Below are 16,636 nucleotides of genomic sequence, written 5' to 3' on the forward strand. Positions count from 1 at the left end.
AAATTAAAATATTATAAAAATTAAAATATTATAAAAAATAAAATACATACTATTATAAAAGATACTGATTCTTTTTCAATATCCTTAAATGCTTGCTTTTCTATCCTTAAAAACATGACATAGAACCAAAGTACAGAACTCCTCACCTTAATGATCTTTAAGGACCCTTTGAGCTCTAAATTTAGGATCCTAAGCTTTGCCAGGACCTCTGTGTGAAAAGGTTTAATCTTGCCCAGAAATGTAAGGTGGCTACCATCTTGATCCAAGCTTGGTATCTGAATCCTTGAATATTAAAGCTTTTTCCCCAGACCCCTAGTGATACCAGATAAAGGCTATGTAGTCTCCAAGCTAATATTCTAGGACATGAGGAAGTTAAAGGGATATGGACTAGTGAAAGTCATGATCAGCTGGACAGGGTCAGTCAAATAGCTAGGCAAGGGTGCAGAGGTATAGTCTTTGTCAAAAGCTCAGAGTATATGCCCAGAAGGTCTACAGAGCAGTAATATGGACTGGGCACGAAGCTGAATTCTCTGGAAACTGTAGCTATAGCAGGTAAGAGAGATAACTGGAAATAGTCACTCTATAACAACAACAACAAAATGGGCCTTTCGATGCTTTCATCTAGAGCAGGCTCAAGTTCTCCCATTAGATCTTACCTACCTAGTCAGACACTGTGGGTCTAAGTAAGCAGGCATCCTATTCAGTATATTCTGCTTTAACTGGGGCTTTTAAGCCCCTTCTCTAGAAGGGCAGCTAGATGGAACAGTGGATAAAGTACCGGCCCTGGATTCAGGAGGACCTAAGATCAAATCCAGCTTCAGACACTTGAAACTTACTAGCTGTTTGACCTTGGGCAAGTCACTTAACCCTCACTGACCTGCAAAAAAATAGCCCCTTCTCTGGACAGATAGTCAGGAAGCCCTAGAATAAGAGCCACAGAACTATGACACTTCCTCATGGATGCATTCATTTTCTGAGGTTTGTGCAGAGAATTTGGTCACAAAGGAGCTGGATAACACCAGCCCTTTAATCAATTGGTCAAATGTCAGATAGCCCAAAACATCAGGATATGAACTTAAACTGGGAAGGCAAGCTTGAGTTCTAATTCTGCCATTTACCACCTGTAGCCCCTTGGGCAAGTCAATTCACTTCTGGGCCTCAATCTTCTTCTCTGGAAAATGGGGATAGTAATTTTTTGTACTACTTACCTCATAGGGTCTTGTGAGTGTCATTATCTCAAGGAGATAATGCCTATAAGATGCTACGTGAAAGGCTGCTGCATTAGAGCAGAGGATCTTGATCTTGTCTCGTATACTCCTTTGGCAGTCTGGTGAAGCTTATGGACTGCCTCATCTCAGGATAATGTTTACTGCTTGTTTTCACAATTAAAGGAGATGTTAAATTGCAGTTCCAAATTTGTTAGAGTAAAAATATATTTCTTCCCTATCTAAATCAGTTGAACATAGGTTAAGAACCACTGCATTAGATGATCTTTTAAAATGGCTTCATATTCTAAAACCCATAGTAGAATTGTAAGCTATTTTTATTATTATAATACCAGAAAATACTAGCTATGTGACCCTGGGCAAGTCACTTAACCCCAATTGCCTCACACACACAAAAAAAATACCAGATAATAAAATCTAGAGCTAAAAGTTATCTTAAAATTCATTTATTTCAGTGCCCTAATGTAATAGTGCATTATACATACATATATATCTGTATATATATACATATATATAGTGTGTATGTATGTATATATATACATATATATATATATATATATATATACACACACACACACATATATATATAATTTCATTAAGCCTCATAACAGTGCTGTGAGGTAGAGATTGAAAGAATTGCTGCTCCCATTTTACAGATTATAAAACTGAGGAATCCCCCCACCCCCTGCAAAGGTGCCATAACTTGTCCAAGGTAATGCCCACATCCCCTTCATATCTAAACAGTGATCTTGTATATATTTTTTCAGGTATATTTTAAGTATTCATTAGCATAATAATGTACTAATATATCAAATCCCCTGGTCAAATGCTTAGTTGAAGGTAGAGTAGGTGTGGTCAAGAAGGTTCCATTTAGCACAATTTTATAATAAGTAGATTTACTCTTTCTTCTCTGTCTAGAGCTTTTTGAGCAATCTGTGTGATAAGGTCCTTGAAGCTAATCTCTATAAAAATAAAGGAATGTGCATAAATAAAAAAGATACAACAGTGAATAATAAAGAAACACTACTGACAATTTCCATTTTATTTTTAGCTCTTTGCATTCTTGGCAGAAACTCAGCAAATTCTTAGAAAGTCTTCTAGACAAAGAAGATGTAGAATTCTTTTTCCTTTTACTTGGGAAAATATGGTGATTTCTGGGAGGATGATTCCTTCTAGGCTTTGTCTTTGATAATAACATTAAGCAACAGCTTAGCCATCCCTCCCAGGCAATGCCCATCCTCAGCAATTTGTATGACTACAAATTACTTTATATAAAAATCTTCCCATCACATTGATTTTAGTAATAATCTGAATGGAATAAAAGACTGATAAGAATACTTAAAGACCCTATTAAAATATTGTTCATCATTCTAAAATTTTGATGGTGTCATCAAATTTTTTAATAACATGAATCTGGACAGAATAAGGATCCAAAAAGATCTTGATAGGCTAGAATATTGGGCTGAACTAAAGATGAAAATCAATGGGAATAAATATAAAGATTATACCTGGATTAAAAAAAAATCAGCTTCACAAGCACAAGTTCAGGGATACATGGGCTGACAGTAGTTTATGTGGGAAAGAGTTGAGGGTTTTAGTGGGCTAGGAGCTCAATATGAGTCAACAGTGTGATGTGGCAGCCAAAAAAGAAGAAAAACTCAGAATTCTATGATTTGGGGCTTCATGGAGAATCATTTCTTGTTGAGTCATTTTTCAATCATATCTAACTCTCTATGACCCCATTTAAGGTTTCCTTGGGAGAGATATTGGAATGTTTTGCCATTTCCTTCTCTAGCTAAGTTTACAAATGAGGAAACTGAGGTAAACAGGGTTAAGTGACTTGCCCCAAGGTCACGAAACTAGTAAATGTCTGAGGCTGAATTGAACTCAGGTCTTCCTGACTCCAGGCCCTACACATTATCCACTTCACCACCCAGCTGCCCTGGGAACAGATATTGGTGAGTAAGATACAAATATCCCCTTGGTTTGCTAATGTATGCTTTTCAAGATAAAATTGCAAGATGATCAGGTGTCTTATGAAATGATGTTTCTTGTTGCCCTTGGGTCAGTGATGAAACAGACTCCACCAACTCTTTTATTTTCCTCCCTGAGGTTGCCTTGAGTGTAATTTCTTTGTGTTATTTACTTATATTTATATCAAATGTCCATTTGATTCTGGTTCAGTTTTTCAAACAGTGGTGATAGTTGTTGGTTATTAGGGTAAATCTCGCACTTAATAAAAATAACAGATTTTCATAGCACTTTAAAATTTAAAAATCACTTTCTATATAGTATCTTGTTCAAGATACTCTACAAACCTAGAATATCAGTAAAGACGTAACCACAGTGGAGCTTTTCCCAGGTATTGTAAAATTTAGAGGTTCCATACTGGTGCAACAAGCATAGGAGTATGTAGTGATAATTCATGAAGGAGAGTTATTGGGAAAGGTAGAATGAAAAACAAAATAGACTTTTCCCTTTCACCAGAGTCTGCAGAAGGTAGAGCTAGATACCTCTCCTTCCCTTAGGCTGGCAAAGTTCCAGAACTCAAGACAACTCCCACCCATGCCAGGTGTCAGAGCTGGAGAGAGACATGGGAACAGAAATGGTAGGTGGTTCTCAATCTGTAAACCTCCCCACTGGGGATAAGCTGGATAACTGAACCCAAGATTGCCTCTGGTAGGAGATAGCCCTTGATCTTAATTTTGAATAAAACTGCAAAGTCAAAATGAAGGTTGTGGAAACGCTACTTTCACTACAATCATAGGTATGCATGGATAATGGGCCAAACCTCACAATCAGCACATATTCTATGAGGGAAAGATAAGGGTCAATGACAATGCCCCCTGTGCTGGCATTTCTGGCTCACACTCTATGATTGCTCCATGAACACAACCTGCATGTCAGAAAGTAAATACAAGATATTTTTGAGAAGGGATGAAGCAGTAAAAATGGGGTGGGAGGGTTAGAGGGGAATCCAGAAAGTATTTGTATAAGTGGCACATGAGATGAGTCTTAAAAGAAAGTGGGAATTCTAAGTGGAAGTGAGGATAGCAGATGTTCCAAGCATGAGGGACAGCCTGTACAAATACATGGAAATGGGAGATGGTTTTTAGACTTTAGAGAGCAGTCACTAAGTCACTGTGTTTGTAACAGAGTTCATGAAAGGAGATTATATGAAACACATCTGGAAAGGTAGGTCGGAACCACAATATGAAGTTCTATAAATGCTAGAATGAGCAGTGTGTACTTTATCCTCAAGGAAATGTTGATTTATTGAAAAAATTTTGAGTAGAGTAATGACATGAGCAGGACTGGATTTTAGGAATAATAGCAAATAATAATTTTATTTGTATTTATCATTATTATTATTAAGTACTTTTATATAATCTATACATGTTTATCATATGTCAACCCAGGAGGCATGAGTTTATCTGACACAATCTCTGATTTTGCTAAACTGATGAAGCCTCAGACTAAATTGCTTGGCAACATGGACCTCCAAATAGAATCTTCACACTCCTGTTTCATAATGAGTTGAACCTCTTCCAGAAGCTCAAGTGGAAAAAAATCCTATTGAAGTTATTTTTTCCTATTAGTTCATTCAAAGCTAGAAAATTATTATATTTCTCAGGATTAAAATCCAAATACTAATTATCTGAAATTGAGAGAAAATTGATGAGAAAACGTAATTAATTTGTTCCTTTTTATCAATATGCAGTAGTAGAACTATTGTCCCCATTTACAAATGAGAAAATGAGACTCGGAGAGGTGAAATGACTTGTCTAGGGTTATATAACTAATTAGTAACAGAGATAGAACCCAATCCTAGATCTCTGAACTAAAAATTTAAAAGGATGGTAGTCAGAATCCAAAAGATCTCAATAGGTTAGAAGAATGGGCCAAAATGAATAAAGTAAAATATATTCAAGATAAATGTAAACTCCAATAATAGGTTCAAAAAGTCACCAACTTCACAATCACAAAGTGAAGCTAGTATAACTTGACAATAGTATAAATGGAAAAGATCTCAACCCCATGCTCAGGATGAGTCAACAGTGATGTTGTACCAAAAGCTAGTATATTTAGGCTATATTTAAAAAGGCAGTAACCATGAAGAAGAAATTGATAGTCTCATGGTACTCAGCCCTGGTGAGACTCCATCTGGAGCATGATGGTCACTTCTAAATTCCCAATTTAAAAAACAAAGATATTGACAAACTAAAGAATATCCAGATGCAAAAGGCTTTAGACCATACAATCAGAACACTGTTTGAAGGAACTGGAGGTGTTCACCCTGTAGCAGAGAACAACATAGGGAGAACTGGTGATTGTTGTTGTCTTCAAATATTTAAAGGACTGCCTTTGGGGAAAGGGATTAGATTCATTGTACCTGGCCCCCTAAAGAGAAATGGGAACAAATGGATACAAGCTACAGAGAGGTGAATTTAAGCCCTGCATAAAGAAAATATTTCTAATATTTAGAGCATTACAAAAAATGGAATGGTCTGCTTTGAGATATATTGGGTTCCCCCTCACTAGATATACATTTTCAAGCAAAGGATAGATGACTGCCTATGGACTTGCAAAGGGGAATCTTGCTAAGGTAGAGGTTGAACCAGGTAGCTCCTTGGGTATCTTCTAGCTCTAGTAGTAGTCTTGGAATGTTTGACAAGTTGATCTCTAAAGGTATGTCATTTATTGTCTGCCATCCTCAGTTCCCTCTCATCCTAAATGAGGGGGAACTAGATAATACCTAAAGTCCCCTGTCAGCTCTAACATTCTACTATTCTAGAGCACTGCTTCCACTGCTCCATTTCAGAGATAAAGGGGAGAGGGGATGGATAAGAGACAGAGAGATTACACAGGAAGAACTGGGGAAGGGAAAAAGGAAAGGAATAGTATAAAATGATCAAAATGTTTCAAACCTGAGTGACTGAGGATATGGCAGTGCCATTGAAAGAAAAAAGGCACTCCAATAGGAAAACTTGGGGGTTTTAGAGTTTGTTAGGGAGCAGAGGAAGATTACATTAAGTTTGCACATAGGTTTGAAATGAGAAAAGAATATTCAAATACAATTGTCCAGTAGACCATTGGAAATACAAGATTGACAATGATGAATGGAGACTGGTAATGACCATAGAATCACAGAATATCAGAGCTGGAAAGGACCTCAAAAGTTATCAGGTCTAACCAATATTTAACCAGGAATCCATCACCTCCCGGTCATCATTCAAGCTTTGTTTACAAACTTCCAGTGAATGGATATCAGCCACCTCCCAAAGCAGCCCATTACACTTTTGACTGCTCTAGTGATAGGGAAGGGTTTGGGGTGGGTTTTTTTTTTATTTCTTTTGATTTTTGTTGTTTTAAAATAAGATTTAAATTGACTTCTCAGTAACTTCTAATCCATTACTACTAATTCTGCCCTCTGGGGTCAAGCAGAATAATTCTAACACCTCTTCCACATTATATATATATATATTTTAAGACAAAGACCACACCCTGTCCTCTACCCAACCAATACCTCCCCCCACACCCATCCCCCACCCCTCCCCAACCTGATCCCCCCACCACCACCACCATCTTCACTTTTCTAGGCAGAACATTTGCAATTCCTTCAATCTTTGCATGACAAGGTTTTTGGTGACTTCATCATCTTGGTTACTTTTTTCTAGACATATTCTTGATTGTCAATGTCCTTGCCAAAATGTGGTTCTTGAAACTGGACCCAATACTCCAGATGTGCCCTTCCTTCCCACACAGAGAGCAGAGCCCTGTTGCCTCCTGTGTTTTCAATAGTGTTTTCTTATTAATGCACACTAAGATTATGTCAGTTTTTCATTTTGATTTTTTTTAAGTTGCCACATCACACAGTTGACTCATTGAATTCTAGAGAAAGATGGAAATCACTCAATAACAAGGGATAATTGAAGCCAAAAGAAAGGACCCTTGAAGCAATAAACAAAGTATTCTTGGAAAAAGTCTGTTACATGCTTGGCAATCTTAATAAGAACTGGCTTTTATATTTTTGCAATTTCATCAGCATGCATATATAAATATGCATAAATACATATGCAACAAATAGATATACATATATAATGATATACATAAATACATATGTACATATGTATAATAAATATATAAATATACACAGATGTACAATATGACCACAACAACCATGTCAGGTAGTACAGTTATCACTATGACTATTATTTATAGATGAGAAAACTGGGGTTCAGTAAGGTTTAGGCATTTACCCCAAATCACAGAGCTAAACTGCTTCAACCAGGACAGGAAGTCTGGGATTTTGCTCTAAGAAGCTGAAACTTTTGGAGTTCTATCAGTACTTGTCGTCCTTCAGCCACTAGAAAGAACAGAGTTTAGCACCTAAATAATAAGAAGGATTAGTTAAAATGGGAAGAAATGAGATGGAATTTCCTCTCTTAGTAGCAACACCCCCAGTACAGTCCCTACCCAGATCACCTCCCCTTGGAAGTCTTGGCAGCAAAATCCTTTTGGGTTCTCTGTCTTCCTCAAATAAGACTAGGGTCTTTCCCTCATCCTTCCAAAGAAATTTGTCTTTAAAAAGTAAATTTGAGGGGCAGCTAGGTGGTGCAGTGGATAGAGCACCAGCCCTGGGTTCAGGAGGACCTGAGTTCCAATCCGGTCTCAGACACTTAACACTTACTAGCTGTGTGACCCTGGCAAGTCACTTAACCCCAATTGCCCAGCCAAAAAAAAAAAAAAAGTAAATTTGACAAGTGTTTGGTGCATTTTGGCCCAGGCACATTTTGTGCTGCTTGCCCAGTGGCAAGCACCTGATAACTTATAGCTGATAACTTATAGCTCTGGCCAGAGTAAGAGTTTGAAATGAGATCTTCTATCTGATCTGTAATAATATTAATCATAATCTCAGCTATATTTAACTTGGGAGTTATCAGTCTCTCCTAAAGACTCTGACAACTTTAGGAAAGATGGCTCTATGTAAATTATTGTCTAATCTATAAAACAAAGGATCAAGGGATCTTTTGATATTCTAACCTAAGGGTAATATTTCAAAGCCTAATCCAATTACAAAATATTAGACTACTAATTTCCTACCCTGGTTTGCTGACATCCCAGGGAATCACAAAGTATAGGATCACTGGGCTTTGAAGGGATCCCAGCAATGATTTATTCCTCCTCAATCATTTCACTGGTGAGAAATCTGATGTCCAATGAAGTGTAGCTCAAGAACACAGAGGTAGTAAGTGGTAATGCTATGAATAAAATACAAGCTTTCTGATCACAAATCCCATGCTCTCTTTCCTATGATTGGCAGGGTTATTAGGACAGGAGCACAGAATTGCAGCACATAGCTTCCTTAAGATTTTTATTGTGAGATATTTTTGTTTTACTATTTCACCACATTTCTTGAGATAAAAAAGCTGTGCTGTAAAATGGCAAAACAAAAAAAAATCTCAAAATAAACATTATCTCAAAAATTCAAGTCTGGAGGATACCATAAAGTGTCTACCATAGCTATTTTCTCCTTCCATTTTACCAATGAATGAATCGAGTCCCAGATAGATGAAATGACTTTTCCAAGGTCACACAACCAGTTATTGCAAAGCTGGGACTAGAAATCTGTGATTCTGACTGTTCAGTTCAATTTCTGCTACACTATATTTCTACGACTTGAAAGCAACATTATAAGAGGTTTGAGTTACAACTGACAATTTTCTCTTAATAAAAAGTATAGCTAAATCCCATCTGTACCTAACAAAATCTTAACAATCTACCAAAACCTACCTAAATACCACCTCTTCCTTGAAGTCTTTCCTGATTGTGTCTCTCTCTGCTTAACTGCTTCTCCCAATCCTAAAGCACGTTGTTTATGGTTGTTACAACTCTTGTAATAAACTGCTGTTTCTAAACAGCACTATATGTAGACCTAGGGACCCAGGAAGGGAAGGAGACAAGGCCCAACCTGGACTGTGCATTGAGGAGGGTGGGAGGAAAGGTGGTGCTTAATGCTTTGAAGGGGATTATTGAAGGCAAAATAAAAGGAATGAACGAACAAACAAACAAGTGAACAAACGAATGAACGAACAAACGAATGAACAAATAAATGGAGTTATGGTCTGAGAAGTCACATAGATGGTGAATGGAACCTATAAGGAAGATAACTGGCATACTCTTTCATAAGGCAATGGTAGTGTGAATCTGATTATAGTTCTCTGATTATAAGAGGTGCAAGCAGAGGTCAGGTATCAGGGCAAAATGGTCAGGGTAAAGATAAAGCTGTTTTGTCCCAGGATGTATAGCTCTGAGTTGTTTGGCTACTCCCAGACATGGCCTGTGGTGGACTGGTTTGGAGGATGAAGCAGTGGCAGCAGTGGTAGGTAGCATAGAAGAAAAAAAATTGTCGGGTTGAAGAATAGATTTACACTCAGTTTTGATACTTGGGAACCATGTCTTTTTAAGCAAATCACTTCTACTCTCTGAGCCTCAATTTCCTCACCTATAAAATGAGGACAATTTTACTTACATGTCCCAATCACACAAAGGTTTTTAAAGCACTAGATAAATGGGAATTATGATCAGTGTCCTACACTGAAGTCTTCCCCAAAACCTCATCACAGTACAGGGGTGACTGAGGGGTCTTAGAGGCTATAGAGATAGATTCTAATAATCTGGAATGGCTTCAAATGCAGACTTGGCTGTCCAAGAACCACCCTCATTAAGTCTAGATAGGCTCATCACATTGATTGAAGGGTAATTTATTTTTTAGCTATGGCTGAAAGAACATCTACAAAGTAATAGATTTGCAATCTGCATCTATTGAAGATGTATGCAAGCAGATAAAATCACAGGTCCTAGGAGCATTGAAATATATGTGTTATTTGTACATACCTCTTACTTCCCTTTATAGAAGCCATTGTAATATCATAGAAATAAAACTGGAGACCTCTGTTTTAGACTAGACTCTGCCACTAACCCTGACTTTTTTGTGGGGCAATGAGGGTTAAGTGACTTGCCCAGGGTCACACAGATAGTAAGTTTCAAGTGTCTGAGGCTGGATTGGAACTCATGTCCTCCTGAATCCAGGGCCAGTGCTTTATCCACTGCACCACCTAGCTGCCCCCTAACCCTGACCTTGAACAAGTCTCTTAGAGTTTTATTCATCTATAATATTATATAATATTAGTCAAACTAGATGATTTATAAGATTCCTTCAGAATCAAAACTGTGTTTCCCAGCAAGATTATAAGCATGTTAAAGGTGAGTCCCTAACTGACTAATTTTATATGTAATGATGTCTGCCATAGGGCCCTCCACATAGTAAGTGTTAAATATATATTTGAAGGATGGATGGTATGTCATATCTTTTTTGTAGGGCAATAAGGGTTAAGTGACTTGCCCAGGGTCATATAGCTAGTAAGTGTCAAGTGTCTGAGGTTGTATTTGAACTCAGGTACTCCTGGCTCCAGGGCCAGTGCTTTATCCACTGAATCACTTAGCTGCCACCTGATATGTCATATCTTGCTGGAAAGGATGTTGTGAGATTATATGCTATAGAGGAAGGAGAATTTAAAATCAAGATAATTGGATTACAGTTAAAGTTCTTCCTTGGGAACTTGGGTAGGTTTTATCTTTGTATCACCAGCACAAAGCTCAATTACTGGCACATAGTAGGGAGTGGAGATAGGGACTACAATTGTTACATCTTTGGCACAGGAAGTATGTCTCCTAATGTAGAACAGTACCTTCTCTGTAGATTGTATTCAGTTTGCTGCCTAGAAGACTGAGAGTTTGTGACTTTCCCAAGACTATACAGCAAGGATATCAGAGTCAGTACTGGAATCCAGTCTTTCTAGCTTTGAGGCAAGCTTTCTGCTATCTACTACATAGTAAGCTCTTAATAAGTGTCAATTGATTGATTGAATTAATTGGCCATTAGTTTCTTCATCTATAAGAACAAAGAGATTGGACTAGAGTAGTAGTGTTAAACTCAAATAAAAACAGTTCCCTATGGGCCTCACATTTCCTTAGAAAACCACAGATAAATGTGGTTTGTGTTTTTATTTTATTAAACATTTCCCAATGACATTTTTATTTGGTTCCTCTTCACCTGGGAGCTGTTTGGACCACTTGAAGCCCATGGGTTACAATTTTGATACCTTTGGACAGGTGATCTTTAAGAACTTTTGTAGCTTGGCAGTTCTGTGAATATAAACCCAAATATCGAATGAAGAAACAATAAGATGATGAAACTACAGGAAAGCTGGTTCTCACTAACATTTGGGAAATGTTGAAATTTCTTATAGCTTTCTGTAATTAATGAGCTATATATCTGCATGTTATTCTCTGAATCATTTAGGATGCTCCTAAGTGTTGAAGTAGTCTGTGACAGACCCCACAGTTCCTCAGAAAAGGGAGAGAATAACTGCTCCAATTCCATAATGGTTCAAGGATTACCAGGGTCATGTTGAACATTCCAGAGGAAGATGTCTAATGGCAGGAAATCCCTGCCTCCTTACCCCCAGTACAAATATACTTCCGAGAACATTTTCCTAAATTCCTTCTCCTCTTTTATAATTATCTGGCCATGCACTTGGATATGTGATGCCCGGATAACATGATGCCTAGATCTTCTGCATGCTGCTTTATTCGTGAAAGTGACACTCTCTTCTTCCTCTCCATTTTTCTTTAGCTCTGGAGGAAATTTGTCCGACTTGCCTACAACTTTGTGGTCATCTTCATTCCATGGGAAATGAGAATAAAGAAAATAGAAAGTAAGTATTTGTAATCTGAGGAGAGATAGGGAACATTGGCAGACTTTATCTCCAATGTTCTCTTCTAGAAGGCCTTTGAATACACAGAAAAATTGTGTCATCCTTTTCTTCTTATTTTTTAAAATTAATCAACATATATATTTTTCTCTCTCACATCCCTCAAAGTGAAAAAGGGGAAAAAATAAAACCTTTGCAACAAATATGTCTAGACAAGCAAAAACAAATTCCTACATTGGCTATATCCAAAAACATATGTCTTGATGCACATCTTGAATCTATCATTTCTCTGAAAATATATGGATACCATACTTCCTTGTTGGGCCTCTGAAATTATGATCCGCCATTGCATCAGTTGGTCATTAGCTTATCATCCTTTTCCAAAGTAATGTTTGCATGGTGAACCAATTATTAGTCTTAGAGTCAGGAAGATATGGGTTCAAATCCTGCCTCTGATACTTACTAACTATATGACCATGGAAAAGCCATTCAATGTCCCTGAGTCTCAGTTCTCTCATGTAAAATAGATATAATACCTATAGTTATGGCCTAAAAGGGTTGTGGTGTTGTGAGGCCCAAATCTGTAGGGATAGTGGAAATATTACAAAATTCAAGCACTATTTTTAATGTATTTTTTGAGAACAGGAACTTGAGCAATTTCACAGAAAAGTTATAAAGGAATTTAGCATTAAACTCTAACCATAGCACTACAACTAGCACTTCTTTCTCCAGAGGAGAATTCAGCTTGGGCATAATAACACAAAGGATAGTTTTTCAGCATCTGATAAAATCACCAATGGTCCCAGACCCTACTATTCCCTAGGGGCAGGGATATAAGCAACAGGCAGGAGATCCTAAAGGCACAACCTAGGAGACATGTACCATGGGGATAAGACCTGAGAGAGACAGGCCAATGGCAGAAAAGAAAAGAAAGCAGTAGAGCACCATAAGGAACAAGAATGGCAGACTAAAGAATCACTGAAGGAAGGTAGCATGCCTTCTCCTATTGCACCTTGGCCCAAAGTTCCATTGCTCCAACCTAGTTTTAACTCTCGCTCCCTTTAAATTGCATCAGATAATAATGAGGGTCACAATATTCCCATTCCCATAGCACTTTAACATTTACAAAGCACCTTCCTCACAATGTTTTAGAGAAGTAGGGTTGAGTATGACTGGCAGTTTTCCATAATGGCATAATGGAAAGGACACTGGATTTGAAGTCAGAGGAACTAGCTCTCCTACTTACTACCAGTGTGGCCTTTAACAAGTCACTTAATTTCTCACTAGCATTTTTTTTCTGGTAATCTATATAAAATTAGGATTTGGAGCTAGATGATGTCAAAGTTCCCTTTCCTACATGAGTTGGCTGCCTAGAACTGAAGGAACACTGTGGCCAGAGAAGAGTGGCCCCATACGCATGACCTGCTCTGCCATTGTCCTTACTGTATAATATGAGTGCTGAGTTCAGGTACCATCTCTAAAATATATGTGTTGTGTGACACTTCAGTGTCATAGGAATCTAAGACTTGAAACAGCAGAACAATTGTTGATCTGCATTGATAGAGTGAGTTTCCTTACTGAGAAAGAGAGAGAAGGTGAAAGGAAAAGAAGGAAGGAAAGGAGGAAAGAAAGAAGAAAAGGAGTAAGGAAGGAAACAAGCAAGGAAGAAAGGAAAGGAAAGGAATTTATTAAGCACCACCTCACTGCCTCAATTACTTAAGCATGCTGCATATTCCATTTTTGGATAGCTCCAATTTGGGGGCAGTCCTTTCACATGTTGAGCTAAATCTGCCTTCCTGTTACTTTTAATCACTGGCTCTAGCTCTGCCCTATGAAATTTTAAAAATAATAATAAGTCTAATTTTTATTCTATGTAAGAGTCCCAGCATCATAAGATCATAAAATCTTAGAGTTGGAAGGGCCTCCAAAGCCATCTTGTTCAACCTATGTCTGAAAAAGAATCTCTCTACAAACATAACTAAATAGTGGCCATTCAGTCCTTGATTGAATACTTCCAAGAAGGGGAAAACCCACTAAATCCTGAAGCAGCCCATTCTACTTTTCTTTTTTTCCCTTTCTTTCTTTCTTTTTTTCAGGTCAATGCGGGTTAAGTGAATTGCCCAGGGTCACACAGCTAGTATGTATCAAGTGTTTGAGGCTGGATTTGAACTCAGATCCTCCTGAATCCAGGGCTGGTGCTTCATCCACTGTGCCACATAGCTGCCCCCCATTCTACTTTTAAACAGTCAGAGGAATGATAAAATCAACAATGTTTCAACCTTCCAAAATCATAAGGATGTAGACATTCATAACCTAATATTTGAAGACAAATGCACATTTCCTTAAAGTCATCTTTAAGACTAAACATTTTCTATTTTTTCAATTGTTCCTCACATGAGATTGTTTCAAACCCCTTCACTACCCTGATCATGCTTGTCCAGAGATGGTCTCATTTTTTTAAATTTGGCTCCCCAAAATGAACAAAATACTGTAGATATCACCTGTCCAAAGCACAGTGAAAATGCTATGTCTTTTTTAAATATTAATTTTTATCTAAGCTACATCATTCCTGTTCTCCAATTGTTTATCTTGTGGCCCAGAACCCAGTCTCTGAGTTACATATGATGGATTCAGTCATAGAGGTGCCCCCAAATGGGCTCCCGCCCAGCATTCCCTGTAGGATCTTCAGAATTTAGCTTATTTATATATCTCATTGATTTTTATTTCTTGTCTGCTTAGGTACCAAAATGACTTTAGGTGCTCTACTCCAATACTGCTATTTGTGACGCCAGGGGAGTGGGGAACATATACACATATACAAGGTCCCTCCTTCCCCTTCCCTCAGGACTCAAGTACACTCTTAAGTTTCTGCACTCTAAACTTTCTCAGCTCTCTCAGGATCTCTCTCAAAAGGGCTGTCTGAAGTCCCTTCCTTTTTAGGCTTAACACAATTGGGATGTTTCCAAACCAACAGCAATATCCATAATACACAAAACTTAAGGCATCCTTTTCCTCAAAGAATCATTAATGGGAATGTCCCAATAGATATACCCCCTGACTTCTCAGTGTCCCCAGATCTCCTTCTCCATTGAGGTCATTGATGGATATATCCATATCCTACTTAGGAATACTTAATCAAAATTCTAAACAAGCTTATCAAATCATAATTCCCTCAAGTTGATCAGGGAACTGCCTTAATCAGCCTTCTTTACATATAATAGAAAAAGATCAGTATACTGGGCATCAGAAGAGGGCTAAAGGGTTAGAACTGCCAAAAAAAAAGGTATAGGGAAACAAAACTAGGCACCTGCTGTCATTAACAAAACTCAATAGATAAGATTTATCCACCAGGATGGGACAAGTGATCAGGAAGGTTCCAGCAACATTTGTTAGAAAGTTCTACAAAAAAAAGAAGATGTTCTAGACAAGTAAATAGATGGTAGTGGGAATTCAGGAGTGATTGATCCATTAAAAAATAATAATAATAGGGGCAGCTAGGTGACACAGTGGATAAAGCACTGGCCCTAGATTCAGAAGGACTTGAGTTCAAATCCAGCCTCAGACACTTGACACTTACTAGCTATGTGACCCTGGGCAAGTCACTTAACCCTTATTGCCCCACAAAAAAATAAATAAACAAGATAAATAAATGAATAAATGGTAGTAGTAGTAGTAGTAGTAGTAGTAGTAGTAAACAGGTAGATAGTTATTATATAGGAGACCCCCCTAGTGAGCAGCAATGGAATGTCCAACTTGCAGACAGAGCACATGGTTAGGGTAATCTGATGGACAACACTAAGTAGAATTGGAGGTATGAAAGGAAGCAGTATCAGATAGAACCAGCAGCAGGTAGCAGGGATATAGCCAATGGAGCTGGCAGAGTCCTAACTAGAGCAGACCACTGGAACATTTCCTTAAAGTTGACATGGTGCTGACAGACTTTCTGCAGCTTGAAAATAACTCTGAGAGTAGCACCTAATTATTTAAAGTAGGAAGCTTTGGTCCACTTCATCTCCCAGGGGCTGCATGCCAGTTGACCTTCTCCTTGATCGTGAAATTCTCTCCCACCTTGATCACAGAAGCCTACCACCTTGTGGTAGGAGTCAAAAGTGAGCTGTTCATGTATCCTTCTGTCTCCTAAGGTCATTTTGGATCTGGTGTTGCCTCCTATTTTATCTTTTTGAGATGGCTGTTTGGAATTAACATCGTGCTTACCATAATGACTGGTGCTTTTATTGTTCTTCCAGAGGTAAGGACCATCATGAAAAAAGAAAAGAAAAGAAACATATGGCATTTAGAGAAAGAGAAAAGGAGGTTACATTTTTCGGTCATGGAAGATGGTGGGGGATAATTTAAAGACTGAATTAGTATCACAATTTGAAACCCAATTCATTGCTAAATAGCATCTCTGCCCATTTAGTGATAATGCTGGTCTCTAGCCCATGTCCACTAACAATCATGCCACTATCAAACCCAATATAGCACTATTCATATGTCCTTCCAAGTTGACCTCCTTCCATTGATAACAACTCTTCAAGGGCTAATAAGCAAACATCATCGCCCTTACCTAGCATTGAGTGGTTGACACAAAATTTTCCATCAATTAATGAGTATAGCATTTGGACAAATTTA

The 16,636-nt window shown here is 37.9% G+C and overlaps 1 protein-coding gene across 1 annotated transcript in view; it reads left to right on the forward strand.

Annotated features, from left to right (window-relative positions):
- Positions 1-16,636, forward strand: part of TMC3 (transmembrane channel like 3) — an 83,204-nt gene that overhangs the window by 15,743 nt on the left and 50,825 nt on the right. The window contains exons 4-5 of the mRNA XM_043981656.1: positions 11,926-12,007; positions 16,147-16,253. Coding sequence (XP_043837591.1) covers positions 11,926-12,007; positions 16,147-16,253 — 189 coding nt within the window. The remainder of the gene's footprint in view (positions 1-11,925; positions 12,008-16,146; positions 16,254-16,636) is intronic.

Source organism: Dromiciops gliroides, chromosome 2, assembly GCF_019393635.1.
Source record: "Dromiciops gliroides isolate mDroGli1 chromosome 2, mDroGli1.pri, whole genome shotgun sequence".
Taxonomy (NCBI): Eukaryota; Metazoa; Chordata; class Mammalia; order Microbiotheria; family Microbiotheriidae; genus Dromiciops; species Dromiciops gliroides.